The sequence below is a fragment of the Trematomus bernacchii genome, unplaced genomic scaffold, assembly GCF_902827165.1.
Source record: "Trematomus bernacchii unplaced genomic scaffold, fTreBer1.1, whole genome shotgun sequence".
Taxonomy (NCBI): Eukaryota; Metazoa; Chordata; class Actinopteri; order Perciformes; family Nototheniidae; genus Trematomus; species Trematomus bernacchii.
The window spans coordinates 13,260,392-13,284,209 of NW_022987727.1; the positions used below are offsets into that span (position 1 = coordinate 13,260,392).

Below are 23,818 nucleotides of genomic sequence, written 5' to 3' on the forward strand. Positions count from 1 at the left end.
GCTTTACATAAAAGGAAACCAACTTCAGGATAGATACCGCCATCTACTGGACAGATTAAATGGAGGTTTGAAACAGTTAAAACTGGCAGATTTATTTAACCTGTGAAAAACCATGGTTATGATTAAAATAAAAAGTGAAAAAACAATGCTGCTGTACAGGAGGGGGAGCATTTTATTTAATTTTTTATAAATTCTTATAAAAATGTATGTCTTGTAATTGCACTGTTGAGGAAAACTGTGACCAAAGTTTTTCATTCATTGCATAACTATACCGTAGTTGTGTATATGACATGACAATAAATCTTTGAATCTTGAATGAATACCCAGGTAACTTTGTAAAAATCCAGACTAAAAGATGTAGAAATGTATGAAATTGAGGCTTTAAAATATCTAAATTGAAACCAATGAACTTTATAAACTGCCTGCAGACAAAAGTGTGCATTTACAAAAGCATTAATTGTATTCCTAATGTATTGTCTCACCAATATGTCCACGGTGAAAACGTTCATGATGTGTTAAATGTGTGGTTGTTTTTTTAACTTTCCATTGCTGTGTACGTGCCATTGTGTCATAATCATAGACTGGTCATAATGAATGGTACCTCACTTTTTATCCATGACTTTGTTGATGCTTTTGCTATCTTGCCTGCCTCTCAAAAATACGATCCTGGTAACAACAAAATAAAGTATACTTTATTTATTCAGGAATTCACATTGAGATTTAAATCCCATTACAAAAAATACCCTAATCCCACAGAATAACAAAAACATTCATACTAAAGATACATTATAATATTGAAAATGGTATTGATAAAAAAATATATGATACAACAGCAAATATATGCATATCCTACATATTATGCAGATTGTGACATTGTTGTAATCCTTCTTGTAGGTATAACATAGCATTTAAACCTATCATCTAAAACAGTCACAGTTTTTCAAGAGAACCGTAAAAATGTTTGTATTATTATTTATTGAGATGTCAACACAATTTAGAATTAGTTGATGAACACGTTAAATCAACAATCAAACGTATACTGGGCATATTAATTAGTTGAGGTATTATCAGAATTTCAATTCTCCACAGGTTCATTCAATATTATCAAAAGAGTGAAGCAATAGGTGAACGTCCTTAAATAACATTTCTCTTACAATCGATGTTGTTCTTGAACACACTCCCAAGATGCAACGTGTGGCCTCAGAAACTCTACTACGGGAGGAGAACAGTACTGTCGGAAGATTAAATGAGATAACGAGTCCAGTTGTCTGGATACAGGGAAATTCCCTGTATCCAGACAACTGGTCCAGTTGTCGAAATATAGTATTCCCTGAGGGAATACTGTATTTCGAGCAAGTCAGCGCGTAACTGTCTGCTTTCTAGTCAAGATAGTAAGTCATAGAACATATTCCCATCATGATCATAGACATATGCCCAGTTCTCGATGGATCATTGCGAGACAGCAATAACGGTTAGTCATCCCTCGCTCAGCGGCAGTGGCCACTCTTTTATTTCCAGGCTCTCTGGACATCCCAACGTTCTGAAATATCGCGGTATCTGCCTCCCTAATCACTACGTAATGTGCCGTGCTGCTTCTAGCGGCGCTGGTGACAGTGCTGAAAGCTGTTGGGGTAAGTTTTTATTAATTATACAGCTTGATATTCCTTTTCGAACATGGGTTTGAACTATGTCATTGCAACGTGTAGCTTTCTCATCCAGCGGGCCTTTAAAATTGAACAGGGTATGAAGCACTTTGTAATACGCAGAGCTCGGGCCTGGGTGGGGGCAGCCTTATTTTTCCTCACCATAAATCACCACACAAGGACCAGCAGCATGCTAGCTAACTGTAGCCGCTATTAGCCTTTTAGCACAGTGAATGGTTTAGCAACATTGTTAACAATACACAAAAGTAACTTTGTATTTCTAAAATAAGTAATGCTACCAATGAGACGACACGTGTGAGAAACAAATGGCTGTTAGTGACAGACGCGGTGTAATTGAGGACGAGACTCTTATCGCTTGTCATAGCTTCTTTGTTGTCCCGTCCTCGTGCCGTTAGCTCCGATTACGTTATCTTAATGTTATTTGTGTATGTACAGGATAAACTCTGATATAGACATTTGTATTTCACCCTGAGTTCAAATATATTACAGTTCGTGGCACCTATAATATCCTAAATAAAGGTCCGGTCTTTCCGTCGCCAGTCGCTTTCTTAGCCACCAGTCCAAACCCTCCTTCTGTCAGTCTAACCAAATTAATATTATAATGTGTTAACGTTTCTTGTTTTCGGAGGGCAGTGCGCGGTGCTACCCAGTTCCACAAAATAGGACTTTTATTAAAATGTATATCCATAACTATTTTAGTGACAGCTACCAAATTAAACGCAATACCCAGGTGCTAGTTAAAAGCCTCACGTATACCTCTACCACGTTTTAAATACTTTAAAATTAGCTAAAAATATTAAAAAGACAGTTTTTGGTTTGGAACTTTTGTTTGATTTTCTTGGTGTACAAGAATAACCTGATTGTGTGCTTACTTTCCGTTAACTTTTGACCAGACTACAAGCCACGTTACTTGTGATATGAGGCAATAACTAAAATGCCTAATTTGCTAACTATTTAAGCTAACCTGTGGCCTAATGAGCATGTCGCAGTAAATTAATTTAAAATTTAACAAAGTCGGAAACGCCCGGGGGTACTGGCTGTTTACGACTTTAGCGTTAGCTGGATGCTAATCTGTGTGGTTGTTTGTCCACACAAGGTCATTAAGCTGATTCATACTTATCTGTTGTGTGCGTTGGTTTGATTTACAAGCAGTATACGTGTGAAACAAAACCAATATTCGATGTTTTAGTAGGTGATTTAGAGTTTGAGCTGTGTTTAGCTGCTAGCTTAGTTGTGACGTTTTCTACATCGTTGCATGCCGCAACGTGTTGGATCAGGCCTTATTAGTGGTTCCTGCAGAGGATAGCGGATTGCTAGGAAGTCACATGGTTGGTACTGTCAGGACGGCTGTTGTTCGGGCCCAGACCAGGGACGCGCCGTCTGCCTTTTAATAGGCCGTACTGTGTGGTCCTTTTTTTTTTTTATTGTTTAATGATTAAAGTGTACTTTTGTTCTTAAACGGCCAATCGGTGCTGATGGTTTAGTGGGTGGAATGTTTTTTTGCTCTCTTCGCGTCGTCAAAAGCTGAGAAGGAATAACAGAAAAGCACGTCTTCCTTGAGGTTGTTTTCCCTGAAGAATTGCCCCTTTTCATTACTCAAAAACCTTTACCCCACTTAACACATCCTTTTTGTGATAACTAGCTTCTCTGTTTGTTATATGACTGGGTATATGATTTATCTGAGCCTTGCACATGTAAACAAAACACAAGTGACATTGTTGCTTAATCCAGATTTTAGATTTAGATATGAATATCCAGGAGGCTGTTTCAAAAATACAACAATCTCCCTATTGCTAGGAATCTGATTTGACATTTATATGACTTTTTTTTTAAATAACATCATTTGAATGTTTCGGGAAGTGCGTGGGATGAGTCATTGCGACACACTCGCAGCAGAATAGATATCATGTGTCCTGGGTTGGTTCACCCAGCTTGTTTTCAAAGCTGCTGCGTATTTAGGTCAACAACACGCACTCTAACCTACTGATGGAGATCAGTCTCTGATTTTCAAATTTAAAATGTATGCACATGAATGTAATTAATCTATTAGCTTGTAGGGCCTCAGAGACACACTGAACATTTACAATAAGTGTGCAACAGTTGATAGTTGAAGTACAAAACAAGAGGGCCCTGGTCAGAGATGGTGCCATAAATATCATGGCATGAACGGAGGTATGCACTAAGGCTTGCTGACCCTAACCCACAGCTACTAGCTTTCTGGCATTTCCAGGCATCTGAGGATAACCTTTTTTACATACATGTAATTCTGTGGCAAGAAATAGTGATTTGAAAAACTTCAAGCCACTGGCCCAACTTTATTTTTCTTATCAGTTAACAGTAAAATAATTAAATGTATTTGTGTCATTGCAGACACATGGAGAACTAAGGCATTTGGTCCTTTCACTCTTGATGTTTTTGTTATGTTGATGCCTAAATTCATCCGTTCTGCCCAGCTAACCACATTTTCTTTTTTCCAACAGTATGAAGTGAAACGGAACTGAATTTTTGTACCATCCGCAACTGCTTCAAGTTCAGATCATAACAAAGAAACTGAAGATAAAACTCCCAAAACAAAAGCAAAGTTGCAACACTGAAGACGCATAGAAAACCAACCAACCGATCACTTCAAGGGTTTAAAACGCAAGAAGTAACCAAATTCTGAAACGACCAAAGAAGACGCCCATCAGCCCAATTGAAACGCAACAGAGAAGCAAACCTATGCCCAAGCATATTCTGAGAAGACTAACTGATCTGAAACCAGAAGTTTGTGCCTACTCAACAGCTTTGACAAAGCACACGTCCCAACGCTGCTCCTAGCCCTCCTCATCCTCACCACATCACCGACTCACCACCGGGGTGTGGAGTGGGCTGCTACCTGCTAGTTTTATTTCCCCCCCATAGTTCCCCCCCTCTTTTCCTTTTCTCGACTCTACTGTTTTCATTGTACATTTCCTTTTTTTACAGCAGTGTTTATGCACCTGCGTTTGCCTTTTTTCTGCTAGATTTCTGCCCCTCTTTTTTGTTTTTTTGCTTTATGCAACCATCTAGAACTTGTGCCAGAAACCTGTAACAAGTGTGTGTGCGTGTGTGTGTTCAACTGTGTGCGTGAAGAGATCTGCAGAAACGGCAACATCACTGAGATCCTGAGAATTACAAGAGTAAACGCAACGAATAAAGGTGGGTGTCAGTTATTATTCCCTTCATAACATGAGGCCTGTCATGTTAACGAGAATTGTACTTTTAAATTAATTAACTTTTGATTTCATTTGTCATGTTTTGAATGATCCCCCTCCCCAATATGCTGAATATATTTCCCTTTATCGGGTTTAACGATCCAGATGACAAATCTGACGTAATTTGGGTATGATTCAGTAAATAACATTGGTAAATTCCCTATTTGTACACATTTGTTGTACATAATACTCCATCTATGTCTGTACATCTGTATCTCTGTGATTCAGTTTGACCAGCTGCGCTGATTTCATGCAGCAATCCTAGGGTTGTTATTTATTTTTGTCACTGATCATAATGAGTGCATATGTCCTCTTTGTCAAAGTTGGATGTTGTTCAAGCAAACCGACATGTCTGCTAATATTTTCACAATTTATAAACAATTTGTATTTGTCATCAATTAAAATTTGAAGACTCAATTTTTAAATAGCAACATCAGCTAATAATCTCGCAGATATAGAAACGAAAGCAGCTGCTTCAATGCTTGTTTTGAAATCAACCTTGTATATGAATTCCTCGTTGCACACGACTGCACATTCCTTATGTGGAATGAGTATGATAAGTGATAGATTAGAATGTTGATCATGCCAGTGACCTCTACATTGTCACTTGCTAAAGATAACTTCTCCAAACACAAGCCAGCTGAACTGAAGCTACACCTCCTCCAAACAGTTAAGCTGGTTATTGAATTTAGATTGAGAATTACTTAAATGCCTTCCCACACCCAGCCCACCCTTTTCCTTATTCTGTGGTTCTAAAGTCATATCCTCTCTGATTTTTGCCTTTTCAACTTCCTAACTCCGGGAAGCCCACAGCTATTTTTCCTTTTTGTCTTGTGACACATGGCACACTGGCTGACCTATCTGCCTTACCCGTTATGTTTGTTCCTCTCTTCACCCCTGCAGACATCCAGCGGTGTATCATTGGGTGGTCATATAAAATAGAACTTTAACAGTCAAGCAAAAAAAAAACTCCAAACAAGTAATCCAAGTTCAGCAAGTGCTCGAGCAAGTTCGGTCCGAGTTTATGGGAAAATATGGGCAGCCCCTGGAAAGGCTTTGTTGAGTTTACCTTGCCTGCGTCGCCACCCACTGCATTTGTTAGCGCTGACCTGAGCAGCACCTCCCCTGTCGGACTCAGCCTGTCGCCGTATGGCCGATCCGTAAGTTCCACCTTCCCACCTCTTTTCTACGTGACCCACCCCCATCGAACACCCATCCACCCACCTTGCCCTGCATCTCTCTGCTGTGAATGGCCTAACCTTCTTCATCCTTTTCGGGCTCCCGAGACTAGCCTATACTTAGTTTTATTGTTGCAGGGTGAGGGGTGTTCTGCTTTTTTAATAAACTCCTTAAGAGGCGTGTTTTTGTTTTCTTCGCCACCCATTTTTACTTCGCAATCCAGTAAAATATTTTCTCAGTTCTTAACTACATTCAAATCCTGGCGAGTTCTGATAAACTGCATAACTGTTGGTCCTGGTATATAGTTAAATGAATTGTATGGTTAATATTTGAAGTACTTGCCCATCATCTTTAAACTTAAGTCCTCGCTATCTCCGAGACCAAATTGTTTTTCACTGCACAGGCAACCAAATCATGCGTGCCTTTGTACTCTTAAATGTTCCGCGTTAAAGACCATATAAGGGTAAAATGCCTCCATTATAGGTTATATCTTCTGTTGGCGCTTTGTTGAAGTGCAGTACATGGCTCTAACAGAAGAGGCTGCTCTGGGACCCCCCCCCTCCCCATAACCCATCACCGTCTCTGTCCACTGTAGATGCATCACTCCTTTGACCTGTCATTTGCATTCCAATCTCCATCTTCAGTAGTTTTAACACACTCGACCTTGAGTAACATTTGCGATAATCAAACCACTTCACTTTAACTTTCTGCGCAGAGGTTGGTTAAGTTTTCCCACCTTCTCTGTAGAGCCATCCTGTGTGGATACACCAGTGTGTTTTTAACCACTGATCAATGCTGTCAATTGATGTTGTAATGTGAGATTGTCGTGGTAGCACTTCCATTGTTACGTCAGTGTGACATTAGGATTAGTGATTGTGATGAGCTGATTTTAATAAAAAATTGCATTGGAGAACTCTTTTTAAATACAAGAACATTTTATATGGTGCGAAGGGTTAGTAATGTATATTGGGCCCCTAAAATAGTCACGGTCAAACACTGGTTCTTGTTCACGATGACGGCAGTTCCGAAGATACTGTATTTTATAATATTTGGCTGGATAACTGGCTTTTGAGTAATAACCAAACTACATATGATGTCTGGAAAAGGTTAATTTGAAAGATAATGCTATAAAGGCTATGACTATGCTCCTTTTTCAAAGCTGTTGCCTCCTCCCAACAGCATATGCAAGTCCTACCCCCAGTGTCAGAAATGGAAAGAGGCTCCTCTGAGCCTCCAGTGGCTCACAACACTGGCTCTGCCCCATCTACCTCTACCGCTCCCATGACTATCCCCCGCTGCTCCTCCCTCTCATGCCATCCCCATCCAGGAAGTAAAAAACACAAGCGGACCCCCCTGTATCAGAGATCAGTAAGGGGACATGCTCTGGAGTTGCCCATGCTGACTTTTAACATCCCTGTGGTCAGCTGTTTTGTCGTGATGTTTTGATAACCGCATGGTTTGTAGGTGCGCGAGTCTAACCAGTATGTAGTGACAGATTTTGACAAGTGAGTTTTATCGATACACTAGTTGGTTAGTAGAGGAAGAACAGTTCTTTAGTGTTTAACCAGATCTGCATGAACGTTTTGTCAGCGCTAACATGGTTTGGGACTCAAATCGCTTGTGAAATTCAGGACATTTTTTAACTTTAAGTGCATAACACTTGTAAGAAACTAGGAAGAGCCGTACAGTGTGATTAGTGTTATTTTATTTCGTTCAATGGGACGATTTATCCTAAAATTCCACTTTGGCATTATCTACATCTCCATTGTTGGCCAGAAAGCTCCCAGAAGAATCTAATTTAGCTTAAATGTTGCTTTTTCCACCCTTCCTCCTTTCTCCTAAAGTTTGTGGTACCTGCATGTTTTTGAAGTGCATTTGTTGTTTGGTATTTGAGGTTGGCATCAACCATTGCATTAAACTGCAACATACTTTAGTTTTTTTGTTAAGCTTCACTATTGAATACATTAACACTTGCTTCTCCTCTTCCCCAGATGAGTTTTGACCCAGGCATGCTCCATAACAATGGACATACTGCGTATGCTAACGGAACAGGGCCTGGCATTAGAGAGACTGGCGTGGTTGAGAAGCTCCTGACCTCTTACGGGTTCATCCAGTGCTCTGAACGCCAGGCTCGTCTCTTCTTCCACTGCTCCCAGTACAATGGCAACTTGCAGGAGCTCAAAATAGGAGGTGAGAGGCCTTGGATTTTTCTACCATTTATACATACTTAACTTGTTGAAAAGACGCTTTAAAAACCGATTAAGATTTCAGTCCTGGTTTATATGGGGACCCCCTATTAACTGGTGGTAACCGCAGTTGACGTTTGATACTACAGGTCTCGGATCATTATATATGATGAAAAAAATCCCATAAGTGATCTTTTTGTAGATGCCTATTTAACAAACAATAATCTCCGGTGTCAAGCTTTGTGAAAGAAATGTTGCATTTTTTGTGTGACTACCTCGAAATAAAAGTCAATTTGTTTGTTAAACAATTGAATGCTTTCAATGTGAAGGCGCAACAGTGGGAAAGTGCATTTTGACGTGAATAGGGACACTGATATCCAATTTGTAATACTGGGAATCAGTAAAAATGGCAGTACTTTTTATCATAGGACTATCTGCTCTATAACTATTGTGATACCTTATTATATAATAACAGACATCCACTAAAATGAAAATCTTGATTGCCACTCTTAAAGTTTTCTATTATTACAAGTGTGCTAAGTGTTTGCTGTTCTGCTGCTTCTCTCTCCTCAGATGATGTAGAGTTTGAGGTATCCTCTGACAGGCGCACTGGCAAGCCCATAGCAGTGAAGCTGCTAAAGATAAAGCCAGAGGTGCTGCCAGAGGAGCGCATCTCGGGCCAGGTGGGGCCAGACCTGCACGCCTATCCCTTTACTGTGCTGCATGGTTATATTCATCCAGTTAAGGAACACCATTTTATTTTTGGTTCTGTCGTTGTCTGTCAAATAATATTTATATGGCCCATTGTGTTTTTTTGGGCAGAAGATGTTAATGTATATACATTGTTAAATCCCCCCCCCCCCCCCCCCTCCTCCTCTTCTAATTCATTTGAACATGTCCCATCAAGATTTACAATTCTTTTAAATTTAAAACTGGCTTTGTGTGCTTACATGCATGTTTGCTGGAGGTCCCGAATGTCTATAGAACAAATATGGTCAAGTGATCAATTTAATGGCTGAGTGGGTGTATTCACTTCTCTGTGAATACCCACTGCAACTAATATGGCGCAGTCACTCAAACCTAAACAAATCCTACATGTAGCAATCTGCTATTATGCATCTAGGTCCACATACAGAGCACAATTTGACTCCAAACTCTGATTCACTGATTGAATTCACTCACTAAGTTATTTAGACACGTTGGCAATATGCTACTTATTTCATGCCACAATGCAAAGCTGTGGGTGATGCACCACATTTGTGACACTTGATATAGTTGTTACTGTATACATTTGAATTTAAGCCATTTACCCGTGACATTTTGAAAAATAAGCCATTTCATCCATCACATGTCCAGAAATATTTTAATTGGGCTATGTAATTACATTTAATACCGAACCTACGATTGGCAAAGGGAAGTGCTAATAACCCCCTCTGTTTATTCCTCCCTTTTCCATAGGTTGTCTCTTCAATCCCAGTGCACTTGGATGGAAAGTCTGCACCCGGCCAGGTTCCCACTGGCAGTGTTTGTTATGAAAGAAATGGGGTAAGTGGCATGGATTATAGATCAGAGAAATGCAGGATGTTTTTAAAACTTCATCCTTTCTTGATGATTTTTTTTACAATCATTTACTTGCTCTATAACCGACTTTTGCTAAAACCCTCCTTACATCTGTTTCCCCATTATGAAAAAAGGATTGATTTATATCAATGGAATATGTTCCATCATGGCCTTCACAAGGGCCATTTATTTTTCACTGTACGACAAAATGCAGTTGGAAGCCTAGTTCCTTTTAATGCTACACAAGAAAAACTAAGTATTGCATTTTAAAGTCATTTGAGCAACAAGCTAAATTCCATAAGCAGATAATTTGCTTTACATATAAATTGGCATCAGGGACAAGAGGTCTATAATAACTGTTGTGTTAAGAGGTGTGTTCAAAACCGTTTCAAAAACCCTGTTTTGACTTTCAACAGGAAGTGTTCTACCTTACCTACACGCCTGATGATGTGGAGGCTAATATGCACCTGGACACAGGCGACAAAGTCAGCTTTTATATGGATACCAACAAACAGTAGGTCTTTACACAATGACAGTATTCAATCCCTAATATGCCGAGATTACACTCAAGTTTATGTTTTACCTTTCTTGCATTTCAGTACTGGTGCAGTCAGTGCTCGTAATATTCAACTGGTGAAGAAAAAGCAAATGAGGTGCCAGGGTGTGGTGTGTGCTACAAAGGTACGGGACGCTAATATCATCACGTGGACATGTTCTATTAAGCAACTTAGTAATGGTGTGGTCATCTTTGTGATGGCTACCTTTGCAAAAACTGCAAAAAAGGGCACTATTTGAGAAAATTATTTGTACATGAAATACTTCAAGCCAACCTAGCCATTAGCTTGTTTACTAAAGTTGTAGAATTTGTAACATGGATGTTGTGATGGTGGGTTCCCTAGCGTAATTTCTATTTAGTTTAATTCCATTCCATTTAATCGCTTTTGACAATCTTTTTTGTCAGTAAGTAACTCACTGAATTGAGGCAGGATCTCTCCCTTTTGAGTGGACGGTTGCTGTTCCTGTTTTGTTGAACCACATGTTGTCTTACAGGAGGCCTTTGGATTCATCGAGAGGGCAGATGTGGTGAAGGAGATCTTCTTTCACTACAGCGAGTTCAAGGGTGACCTGGAGGCTCTGCAGGCTGGAGATGATGTTGAGTTCACCATTAAAGACAGGAATGTAGGTGTTAAGCTTTTCATCCCTTAAAATACCTGAGTAACTCTTGTACTTTTATTATTTTTTGACACCTCAAACCCTTTAAATCTAGGATCTCCACGGTCTTTCAAAAGCCTTGAATTGTCTTTGTTTACTGCAAATAATCATGAGGTTTGTTAGGATGTATTTATTCTGTGCTCGGAAGGAGAACTAAACTATTATTTTCCAATATAACCTTTATATTTTCATAGCGGTTATATATAACTTTTATATTGTTGAAAGAATATTTCCAGGACTTTGTTTTTTATGCCAATATGAACACAAAATAAATATGGGTATTACATTATTTGTTGTTTTAAAACAAGTCTTACATTTAACTCGTGTAAATTGACCTGCCAAAAGGTTTGTGTATACCTTCTCTTTTTTTTTTTACATGTTATGTTCTTGTGGCCATAGGGTAAAGAGGTGGCCACAGATGTGAGGCTGCTCGCCCAAGGAACAGTCATCTTTGAGGACATCAGCATCGAGCAGTTCGAAGGCACTGTTGTCAAGGTCATTCCCAAGGTTCCCACCAAAAACCAGGCAAGTAGATTACAAGTCTGGCAAGTCGAATTTTCTCAAATCGGTCCTTCGTGCTTCTTTCTTGTACGACTTGCATCACATGAACATACTTTTAACCTAATTCTATTGTTTTAATTCATAACTTTCCTTGTCTCTTATCGCACTTTTCTTCCTTCCCCTATGGCGATCATTAAGCTTTATCTTTTCCATTTCCACAGAACGACCCTCTTCCCGGCCGCATCAGCTCCCGAATTGGTTTCGCTGACAAGGAGCTCCCATTTGGTGAGAAGGACACAAAGTCCAAGGTGACTCTTCTGGAGGGAGACCACATCCAGTTCAACATCTCAACCGACCGCAGAGACAAGCTGGAGAGGGCGACCAACATCGACATCCTCCCTGACACCTTCGACTTCACCAAGGAGAGCCGTGAAATGGTGGGGAATACAAAATAATATGACATTGTTGTGATTTCTCCTGCAGAAGTCTAGCTATTTAATCAATGCCTGTCCGCAGTAATAACCTTGTCACCCATTCCTCTTGCAGGGCGTGATTGCAGCTATACGTGACGGCTTCGGCTTCATCAAGTGCGTGGACCGGGACGCCAGGATGTTCTTCCACTTCAGTGAAGTCCTGGAGGAAAGCCAACTGCACATCTCAGATGAAGTGGAGTTCACTGTTGTGCCTGTAGGTCCTGTTTATAAGCTTTTCACAAAAGTATGTATTCTGTCTTACTATCTATTCAGGCAAATTTGAATTAATCTTCAACACAAAGCTAAAGTAGATGTCCTGTTTGTCACCAGGATATGCTGTCGGCTCAGAGGAACCACGCAGTACGCATCAAGAAGCTGCCCAAGGGCACAGTGTCCTTCCATACCCAGTCTGAGCAGCGATTTATGGGTGTAGTGGAGAAGGAAGTAGTGGCAGCCACCACCAAGAATGCCTCCCCCACCAAGGGCAAGGAAAAGGTACCACAGTGCGCAATAATGCAAAATATTATTGTACATAAAATATTCCCAGTGCATTCAAAAACAATAGCCTCGTAGTCCACATAAATTCCTCTTTTAGTTCTAATTTTCCTCTTTGCTTTCTCGTCCTATGACGACCTCCTGTTCATGCTCCTTGTTAGAAAAGAGACAAGGTAGGCCTGTGTCGCTCTGCATGAAGCCACATCAATAAAGTCTCACAAATGCTAAAGAAATGTACACAGAATTACAGCAATAGTCCACACATTTCACTTACAGTATTAGAATAAATATATTATTCCTAGAGTTTTTATGTATGATCAGTCTGACAGATTATGCAGTGTAAAAATTCAAAAGTGTGACATTGACTAGCCTTGTCTAAAATATGTCTTTTTTTTCTTTTATTTTTCAAGGCTAAAGTTGTAGAAAAGGTTGGTCTTTGCTGGCACACTGATCGCCTGCTTTACCTATTGAGTTAACAGCATGGTATTTGATCACCAATTAACCCTTAGAAATATAAGGAAATGTTGGGAGCAGGGTCCTTCCTTATAATATTTGCAGCTTCTCTTCTTGGAGACCAGGAAGGTGTTCATTGTTACTGTGGTCCAGTTTGGCACTTGAAATCAAGAAAGTTGATGAATATTTTAATAATAATTGGAAGTTGAAGCAACAGATTAGGAAGCATAAAATAGTCTGCTGATTTTCTGTGATTGCCCAACCTACCAAGCTTATTTGAAACTCGGCTTTTGTTTGTATTATAAACATGAAAATGCCACTAAATTGCATGTTGTGATTTGTTCAGGCAAGTACTTTGAATAAATAATGTGAATATTGCAGAGTGTTCCCTATCAAACTGCAATAGTGATGGCTAATTATGGATCCATTCATAGTAGGCTGTAACTCAGAAATGTTGCCGTAAGCTAAGGCTAACCAACTACACTGCTGCCGAGTTATGCATTGCACACAGTTTCCTCTCACATGCTTGTGTAGGCTTTCTCCGCACACCATATTCTAATACACTACATGGTCTTGAATCATCCAATCCAGGCAGCATTGATGAGACGGTCCGGCTCAGCTGGGGGGAGTTTGATCAACTATAGGTGATGCTCATTATTGAAACATAATATTTGTTGTTTCAGCAGGAAGCTGAGGAAGGAGTGATTGCATATGAAGACTGTGGAGAGAAGCTCACTGTGCCATACCATAACAAGGATCTAGAGGGAGGATACCCACAAGTCGGAGACAAGGTATCTACTGAGTTAGACTGCACTTAGCAATTTTGCTTCCATAGTGCTGCTGGAACATGGCAAAAATCATGAGTCATGTTATTTAACTTGCTTACTCATTGAATTTGGAAAACCATCATGCATTTAGGAATGCAATTTGAGAGCAAATGTTTGAGAGGCTATATCTTTGAAGAAATGTGTGCCTTTGAACAAAATGTAAACGGAGCGGTTGTACCAGAATCGAAATCCCATCCCTCCAATCGGAACGAGAGCAATTGGTAATGCAAGAAAAAATGGGAGCTTGATTGCAAAGCAGTTCGCAGAAAAATAAACATCTTCTCAATAATTTGGGTCATTTGACAGAAGCCAAATGCTTAGTTTGCAAATATTAATTATTTTAACTCTTACTGTACAAGGGGTAACCAAAGGTGTAAACTCCTAATGGAAAGGACTTGTATATAAAGTTATAAACTAAAGCGCTTCCGACACTGCTGAAGAGTGCAAATTTAGATTCTTCAATCACGATCCACTGCCTGTATGTGACCTATTGATATGTTTGTCCTCTAGGTGGAGTTCTCCATCAATGAAGTGAAGCGGACCGGCCTGCAGAGTGCAGTCTCCATCCGGGTCCTCAACCGTAATGCCTCCAACGCCAAGAGACTGCTGGGATTTGTTGCCACACTCAAGGACAACTTTGGCTTCATTGAGACTGCAAACCATGACCAGGAGATTTTCTTTCACTACAGGTAAAGCTTAAAGTTGTAAATTACATTTTAATAAGTCATTTGCTGAATTAACTTTGTCAGCGACATCTGTTCATTTAAATCACACTCAAAGTGTAAATATTTTTCTCCTCTCAGTGAAATGTGTGGAGACTTGGAGAACTTGGAGCTGGGCGACACCGTGGAGTACACTCTCTCTAAAGGAAAAGGAAACAAAGTCAGTGCGGAAAAGGTTACCAAAGTGGCTGCAGGTATGAAGGGTTTCATTCCAGCTGTTGCACTTACATTAGTCATGTGTTGCAAATAAAGTGTTTAAAACCAACTGTCTCCTCTTTCAGTGAATGGCATCAGTGAGGATGTTGGTGTGACAGTGATGATGGGGAAAGTAATCCGTCCCTTACGCAGTGTGGACCCCTCCCAGACAGAATACCAAGGGCTTATTGAAATCACAGAGGAAGGTGGGTGTAAAGTTATGACAGGACCTAATGTTCAAAGTGTTTTTCTTTTGGGGAAGAATAAAAAGATTTCATCCCTCTGTCATTGTTCCAGGTGCAAATAAAGGCCAGAGTTATCCCTTTGGAATCATGGGAATGTCGAACAAGGGGGATTGTCTGCAGAAAGGAGAGCTGGTGAAGTTCCAGGACTGCACAGTAACCCAAACTGGTCAGAAGATGGCCTGTAACGTGGTCCCTCAGCGCAGAGCCATGGTGGAGTGTGTCAAAGACCAGGTACTGATCAGCTGTTTGGTTTTAAGTTGAATTCATGCTCATACCTCTGGGTCACATGGTAGGAAAAAAAAGCAATTTGTAAACAGTGCCCTCGAAAGCGTTTATGTGCACTGAATATTGAAGTACATTTTGCTACATAAAGTTACTTATATGATAAATGTTTTATTATTTATATAAGTATTTTATTTATATTGTTGTACATGAAGATGTCTCTTCTCTTTCACCACTGAAGGCAAGGACATCAACCCTTATTGAACATTCATTATAAGATAATTATTGCAGGATGGCTACTGTGAGCCAAAATAACCTCCTTAATAAATATATACACCAAGGAAAACAAATGCACTTAAAACTGAAATTCAATACACTGCATTATTGGATTTAACGCCCTATAGTAGAATTACAGCGTCACAGCACATGCCATTTGAAAATGACCAAATAGAGTGCCACAGTGACGCGTCCTAAAACCCGGAAGTAAACTCATAAATCTATCGATCACAAATCTATCGATTAGATTTATGATTATAAAAGTAGGGTAGACATTTGGATATTATCCGGTTGAACAAAACGTGATCTGTCTCTTCAATTTGTGTCAACCACAGACCTTATTTCGAGCTATTTTCCAAAATCCTATGGAGAAATTGCATTGGTTTTTGTACTTCTGGGTTTTAGGACGCGTCACTGTGGCACTCTATTCCAGTAAGGTTACTCAAATATACTATTTGCAATCGGAGAAACAAATTAAATATTTAGAAAAAAAAATCCGATGCATGCAAGTACATTGTACTTATTACATTTATTGAATAGATTAGAAATCCATTTGCACAGATTTGGTATTTTATTTATTTTTTACATCACATTTATCAGAAACCTCAAAGTATAACGGAAAAATAAGCCTTGCGTTGCTGTTAATAGACGCTGGCAGAGGTGGGGACTCGAGTCACATGACTTGACTCGAGTCAGACTCGAGTCGCATATTTTTTGACTTGAGACTTGCTTGACTAACATTGATGAAAGACTTGACTTGACTTTGACTTGGTATTCATGACTTGAGACTTGACTTAAGCTTGAGACAGATGACTTGAAAGGACTTGTCTGTTTAAAATTAAATATTTGCGTTTGTTTTTGTAGTGAGATATTACGTTTAGTTTTTTCGAAAAACGTGATTGGGTGATTATAGCGCCGTGCGCGCAAACCTGGCAACCCACTAGACGGCAGGAGTGTCAGTTAACATGGCAGCGGCTAGCGTTACTCCACAAATAGTCAAGTTTGGATTCAAGGATTATGTTTTCGATGACGCTAATAAGAAGAGAACAGCGGTATGCAGGGTCTGCAGCATAAAGATCAGTGACACGACCACCACAACATCCAACTTCATTCGTCACTACAAAAAAACCCACAGAGAAAGGTGCGTGAATGTGTTGTGTTAGCTAGAAAGCTAACGTTAAGTTTAAGCTACGTTAGACTTGGTTTCAAATCGATGAAGCATTGCAAAGAGAAGACAAAACGGTAAATGAACACTAGAACCGCCAAGGGATTCATTTTGACTAACCCCGATACTGACGGGCTGTCAGGAGAGGGAGAGGGAGAGAGAGAGAGAGAGGCCTCGTTTATTTCCCCTGTGTTATTATCAGAAGTTACTGTAAACTGTTGAATCATGTAGTTCATCTACTTTTAGTAGTTTGTTTAAATGTTTTAATTATGTTGTTTTTGTTTGTAGAAGTGCATCATTCCTTGATTTATTGTAAAATGAATCTGAACTTTTTGATCTGTTATGATGATAAACTGAAGCAATTTCTAAATTAACCCAATTAAGTGAGTTTTAAATCCTAGCTATATTGTCTGCAGTTCTAGGGTTAATATGAATCTAATATGATTGTCATCGGTCTAAATTAGATTTCAAATGATTAACTGTGTATGTAATGAAGATCATAGTGTGGGTTGAATCCATTTTCATAACCACTGTCTTTTAACTGATTTAAATGTGGAAACTGGGCTTATTCATCAGAATTTCGTATGACTTGACTTGACCTGAGCAATGACTTGACTTGCTTGACTCTCACCACAGTGACTTGGGACTTGCTTGATACTTGTAGGTCAAGACTTGAGACTTGCTCATGACTTGCACATGTAGGACTTACTCCCACCTCTGGACGCTGGACTGAATTACTCCAAATGTTTAATCCTGAAATCGTGTTTTGTTGTCCCCAGTTTGGCTTCATCACATATGAAGTTGGTGAGAGCAAGAAGCTTTTCTTCCATGTAAAGGAAGTGCAAGATGGCCTAGAGCTCCAGACCGGGGATGAGGTGGAGTTCTCCGTCGTCCTCAATCAACGCACAGGAAAATGTAGTGCCTGCAACGTACGCAGAGTCAGGTAAAGACTGCAGAATGTAAAGTTTGGTTTATTTAACTGTAATCAGAATGTTTCAGAATGAATGCTCACTGTCAACCTGACGTTACAGCGAAGGGCCTAAGCCTGTGGCGACTCCGCGTCCAGATCGTCTGGTAAACCGATTGAAGAGCATCACCCTTGACGACGCCAGCGCTCCACGTCTGGTGATTGTAAGGCAGCCCCGGGGTCCCGACAATTCAAAGGTAAACGAAACCTGGGCTCTGGCTTCATTGTGTCTGTGATATGATTGTAGCTGCTAATCTTTTACCTTTTATATGTGATTCAATTGAAACCTTAACTCCAATTACCAATTAAACGTATATATGTAAATACAAAGTTGTTTAAAGGTCCCATGTCATGGCCATTTCTACTGATCATAATTCCATTGTTGAGGTCTACTAGAATAGATTTATATTGTGCAATTTTCCAAACTCACATTGGTTTCTCATACAGCATCTCTGTATAGTATGTGTATTCACTCTCTGTCCTAAACGGCTTGTTGGAGCTCCTGCCCCCCCCTCCCTGTGAGCCCACTGTGCTCTGATTGGTCAGCTCGCCCACTCTGTTCTGATGAGTCTACCACTATGGTCCACCACCGCTACAGCAGAACATCAGTGATTATGTGTTACAATGGCGTTAGCAACCAGAAAATGACAGCAGTAATGACAAACAGATGAGAATGCTGCGTGGGGTCTGGGTGCCGTGTTGGCGGGATGTTGCGAGGAGCGGGCAGTGTGAGCTGGGTTCATTTCCTGCTTGCTGCGTGGGGTCTGCGAGACATCACGAATGGACGTGGGAAGGGGGGGATGCAGAGGGGGCTGCAGCACCCCCATCTGCGAGGCTCCACTAGCACCCGCAACCCCCCCGCACCCCCAAACGTGGTGCACCTACAGTGTAAGCGCTCCACAGTTTCGCCGCTGTGAGGCTCCACTACGAGGCTCCATTAATCTAACGTACCCCCCAGAAATAAAAAATTATGAAGTAAAAATAATTTACACTCATAACCCTCACAAAGTTATATGAACCGTTATTTTGAAAACAAAAACATAACGTGCACATTAATTATCAAATTATTAAAATCACATGTTTTTAGCTTTTTGTTTGCTAACTAAAAGCAAATGTCTCATTTTATAGACAATATTAATTTCCATAAGGTGAGATATATGTAAGGAAGTATAACTGCAATGAATTATGACCCAGGCATTATAGTTTAATCAATCTGGATTTTTCTACAGGATTGCGAATTGTACTTTTTAATATCTATGTCATCTCAGTGTTACTTAATGATGAATTGCAACCCCTAGGAATTTCTTTTTAGTTTCCAAAAAACACCAATTTAGTTCTTGATATGAAGAGACAATTTATTGTCGAGGAATTGCAGCTCCCTTTCGTCAGTTTTTACTTCGTACATGTGGAATGGTGTATATACAAAGGTGTAAGCTGCAACATTAATACCATGCATCCTTCTCCGCAGGGCTTCAATGTGGAGCGCAAGACTCGCCAGCCGGGTGTCATCGACTGAGCCATACAGAGCCCACCCTGTTTGGTGTTGGTGGGAAGCTTTCCCAGAGGCCGACGATAAGGGAATTTGATTCAACACATGCTTGCACACACGCATTCATAGACAGAACATACGCATACATACAGTGATCAGCATGTGCAATCTTTGTCCCATCGATACCTGCGAGGGAACCTTTCTCATTCCACAGTTCCCTGCCTCGCCTCCCCCCGGTATGATGGACCTGCTGCAGAGTTCCAGCGTACATGGGGAGGGGGCTCTGAGTGTGTGCGTGTGTGATGTATCCTAGCAGTGATTGTAGTGTGTTTCTGAGGGTCTCGCCCCTCTAAATCAGAGTGATGACTGTGTGGCTGTCCATGTCCCTATTTCTTTGAACCTGCTTTGTCTGGAATTCTGCACCTGTAATCTGTCCAATAGTTTGCCTGGGATGTCTTTGAGCATCTACTCCTTTTTTTTGTGTTTTTCATATTTTTGCTCCTTTACCCATGGAAACTTAGATATGGTTTCATTATCAAGTTTTCACTACTGTATGCTTTCCTACAAGACACATAAAGCAAAGCAAAGTTCCCTCCATAAGGAGGATCATATTTCTCATGTGCGAGCTTAAACTGAGGATTCTTCTCTGCTCGGTTTTTTTGAGCAGTTTTTTAAAACGCTTTATTGAAGAGCTGAGGTGAAAGCATGGTGTGTATGTGTGTGATGTATGTGAATGTCAATGTAGTTAATCTAATGGGATTTACTTTCACCAATCTGGAGCCTTTAGATACCTTTTTGGTATTCACATGCTCCGCTTAAGCAATTTTTTCGCAGGTGCAGAATTCCTTGTGGCATCTTATATCTGCAGTTATTTTATACAATTTTTTTTTCTTTCTCTCTTGCACATATTTTTGCTTTTTTTCCATTGAAAATCTGCTAATATTGAATTAAGTAAGAATAAGGTGCCTAAAAAAAACTACAAGCAAAAAAAAAAAAAAGGAAAAAACAAAATTAGATGTACCCTCTGTTCCCAGCCAACCGCCAAAAAAATCTGAACAATCTAAGGGTGGCTTTTTTTTTTTTGTTTCTAGTAGAAATTATACTGATATGCATCCCAAACCTGTGGGTTGAACTATACTGTATGTAATGTGTGCTTTTTTTTTTTTTTTTTTTTTTTTTAGTTGCTTAGTTGAAGTTCTTTGGAACATCAAAATATAACAAAACAAATTTAACTTAAAAAAAGGCAAAGGGTGAAGTATTAGAAATTCAGTTAAAAGAAAATAAATAAAAAAAGCATTAAGAATCAGGTTACCAGTTATTGTGCACCGGAGAGACATGGTGGGTGAGCTGTTGCGCCTCTGCACATAAAGTTACACTATAAATTAATTTAAACTTTGGAGATCACTGGGTTTAAGTTGAACCACAAACAGAGGTTCTCATGTTCTTTTGTCTTGAATGAAACAATTGAATTAAAGTTTTATGAAAATCACGAGCTGTTGTACATTGTCTGTTTTCATAGAAATTCTGCATTATGTATGACTGAACACGGAAAGAATTTAAGTAGCTGTGAAATCACTTTAAGTTGACCAATGTTCACCACCTAGCATTCACTTAAGGGCAAGAAATAAGAATGTAAAAAGGCATTTGGAGAGATTAGCTAATGGTTTATTACATAAAGACAAGATGGGTTCTCCACAGTAAAACAATTAATGGTATTCAGCAGATGACAAAATGTGCATATTCACAACAGATAAAATGATCCGTTTCCTCAGAAAGAAGATTCAGTGTCACAACAGTTTAGTTTACAAAGTTAATCGTTCCTCAAATTGTGGACGGCATCCACAAAGTGCTCGCATGAAAGCTGGAAAAAAAGAAAGTTCTTTATTTCCCTATATTTAAGTAGAGTACAATATTATTCACAAATATGCATGGTCTCATGTTCGATTCACAAAATCCTCCTTACAGAAGTAGTTTTGAATTTCAAATTTAAGATAAGTATTTTGTTAGTGTATGTTTATTGTACTGTACACAAAAGTAGCTTAAGATTTTTCTTTTTGGGTTTTGTTATGGAAGTACTTCCTGTAAAAACCCTTGTTCACTCGCTTAGGAGTTCAGAGTTGCACATTTACAAAATGCCGAATACATGTTGAACCAGAAGGATCAGCATCTTGCATTGGGATGATTGAAATGACCACACAGGAAGGCATTCCCAATATGTATTCTCCTAAAGTCTTAATATTTGGGACATTTGTCAATATGATTCTAAACCTTGGTACTGCCCAGATATATGGTAAGCTCAGAGCGGTGAATCACCTTCTTTCTAGTCTGTGGTTGAGGGCCTTGGGCTTGAGACCAGCGTGTCCACCACTCCCTCAGTTCTGTGGGCCCGGTGGGCCGTCGCTCCTTTATCTGCCCGGGAGGAACTAGAGCGTGAGGAGGGTTCAAGTCCTCACTGGGCAGGAACTTCCTGTTAATATTTACATCCCCATCTTGATCAGATTGTTGGTCCTTAGTTGAAACGGCTGAATTCTCCGTGGCAGCATTTTCAACGTTTTCCGAAATGCTCTCTGAAACCCCTTCATCACTGTTTGGAGTGGCAAAGAATTCAAGCCCCTGCATTTTGTGCTTGTACTCCTCCAGTTTGGCCTTGCACCTAACAGCATTTGCTCTCATCTCAAGGAACTGGCTTTGCAAATCTTTCTCGAAACCTTCCTCTGCCTTTAACTCATTCTCCCAAAACTTGATCTGCTCTTCCTCCTCTTCAACCATTCTCTCCTGGGCTTCCTGCTCGTCTTTTTCAGCCCGTTGTTTTTCCTCAAGCTCCAAAATCTGTTTGTCTATGCGTGCAATCTGGTCCTGCAAATCCTGCAAACAGCTCAGTTGATATATTATGGTTTCTCTTAGACTGTTTTTCTCATCTTCACTTGTAGCAGATTTCGAGCTGGCTACTTGATCAGATGTTGCCACTTCAGTCTTCTCTGCTCGTTTACTTACTTTACCCCTCGTCTGGCTTCCCATGCAGCAGGACGTTTGATGATCCAAGTCTGACTTCACACTTTTCTGACCTCTGACTTTGCTTCTACTTCTTCTACCTGAGTTACCATCGTCCACAGTGAGAGAAACACCCAAAGAGGTACAATTCCTTTTATCGGTCTTCTTACTGCTGTCCTTATCACATGCGGTACTATAGACCTTGCCTTTACCCAGACTCTCCAGCCATTCCCAGGCTTCCTCCATGAGCGTCAGAGACTTTCTTTTTGGCCGTTTCACATCCTCTTTCTGCTGCTCAGCCTCTTGTCTCAAACTTGGTGGCAAACTTTGACGATGCAAACTCAGTAAACCGCTTCCCCGCCGCATTCTGGTGCCTGCATCTTTCCTTCTCAATGGTGGGCAAGGCTGGTATCTGCCAACTTTTGTCCTGCTCATTTCGTCCAAGACCAAGGGTCCGTTGTGAAGCAGTGTGAGTCGGACGTCCCTTGCCTGCTGGCCGTATTTCTCAAGAGTCTCCAGTAGGCATTCATTGGGTGCCATGCTCCGCTCAAAGTCTTTAAATTTCTCCTGTAATGTGTAGCGCCCTGGTTGACCTTAAGAGAGATGTGACAGTGTTGTTGTCAGTGTTGTCAACATGTCAGGACATAAAGATTTCAATGTAGAGCCACATATAGTATACTGTACATACCAAGGGCTTGAGCCAATGCTATAACGACTTCTTGACATGTCGTTTCCTCTGTTACGCCACAAACCACACGGGGAATACCGTCCACGAACACCTTCACCTCCATTGTGCCTGTCTGAAAAGGACATACAAGTTTAGTCACATTTTGCAGGTCCTCTGTTAGGGGATGTGGTGGAGACAGCAATTTGACTCTCATTAACATTCACTTGTAATCTGTCTGCCTATCATGTGTTGGTCAAGCTTGAGGGCAGTTTAAAAAACATTGTAGAATGTCTACAGTTACCCCGTCATACTTAAAATAAATGTACAGAAAACAATCTTCTAATAGCCTACTGGCTTTACAAGAATTACCATGAAAAATATTAAAGCACCTACCTTCTGTCCTGTCTGTCGTACTGAGGCTCAGACTGCTCTGCTCTGGGAGGGTGTTCTGGTTGGGAGGAACTCCGGAACAATTAAGAACAATTAAAATTCCTGAAGTCACCTACCATTGGAGGACAGTTTATGATCCCACCCATCATGTTTCCATTCTGCTTGAAAAAACACTTTCTCTTGGGTTATTTAGAAAATTGGAGGATAGAAAATAAAGGAGATATTCTGTCAGTCAAAGTAAGCCCTCAGATGGTATGAATTGAATAGATGTATGGGTTAGCAATCAGTGCATTAACCACATAAGACATTTTGAAGTTGTTTTTGAACTTTTTTGTCAGTTTTCATGTTTTTGTCAGTTTTCATGTTTTACTCCATCATCAAAAAAGCTCGACAGCGGCTCTTCTTCCTCCGCAGGCTGTGGAGGTTCAACATGGACTCCAGGATACTCTGCAACTTCTACAGGTGCACCATAGAGAGCATCCTGACCTTCTACAGTTGCACCATAGAGAGCATCCTGACCTTCTACAGGTGCACCATAGAGAGCATCCTGACCTTCTACAGGTGCACCATAGAGAGGATCCTGACCTTCTACAGGTGCACCATATAGAGCATCCTGACCTTCTACAGGTGCACCATAGAGAGCATCCTGACCTTCTACAGGTGCACCATAGAGAGGATCCTGACCTTCTACAGGTGCACCATATAG

General features: G+C 40.3%; 2 protein-coding genes across 9 annotated transcripts; one reads left to right on the forward strand and one right to left on the reverse strand.

Annotated features, from left to right (window-relative positions):
* Positions 1-1,541: 1,541 nt before the first annotated feature.
* Positions 1,542-20,553, forward strand: csde1 (cold shock domain containing E1, RNA-binding). Of its 8 annotated transcripts, none has more exons than XM_034144638.1 (21): positions 1,542-1,631; positions 4,145-4,841; positions 5,801-6,057; positions 8,068-8,266; positions 8,836-9,002; positions 9,721-9,807; positions 10,239-10,336; positions 10,422-10,503; positions 10,873-11,001; positions 11,434-11,559; positions 11,757-11,972; positions 12,082-12,252; positions 12,339-12,503; positions 13,640-13,747; positions 14,294-14,472; positions 14,587-14,699; positions 14,787-14,906; positions 14,998-15,176; positions 17,388-17,551; positions 17,640-17,772; positions 19,044-20,553. In XM_034144638.1, the coding sequence occupies exons 3-21, from the start codon at positions 5,932-5,934 to the stop codon at positions 19,089-19,091; spliced, it is 2,610 nt and encodes an 869-aa protein (XP_034000529.1). In that variant the 5' UTR covers positions 1,542-1,631; positions 4,145-4,841; positions 5,801-5,931; the 3' UTR covers positions 19,092-20,553. The 8 variants fall into 8 exon arrangements, with proteins under 8 accessions (XP_034000529.1, XP_034000530.1, XP_034000531.1 ...); XM_034144639.1 differs by having other exon boundaries at positions 13,643-13,747; positions 19,044-19,091; XM_034144640.1 differs by having other exon boundaries at positions 12,082-12,222; positions 19,044-19,091.
* Positions 20,554-20,713: 160 nt separating this feature from the next.
* On the reverse strand, positions 20,714-23,199 carry rassf11 (Ras association domain family member 11). Its single transcript, XM_034145093.1, has 3 exons — positions 23,116-23,199; positions 22,744-22,855; positions 20,714-22,648 (listed from the first exon to the last, which is right to left on the reverse strand). Exons 2-3 carry the CDS (start codon positions 22,844-22,846, stop codon positions 21,327-21,329), a joined length of 1,425 nt encoding a protein of 474 aa, XP_034000984.1. The 5' UTR covers positions 22,847-22,855; positions 23,116-23,199; the 3' UTR covers positions 20,714-21,326.
* Between the last annotated feature and the right edge of the window lie 619 nt (positions 23,200-23,818).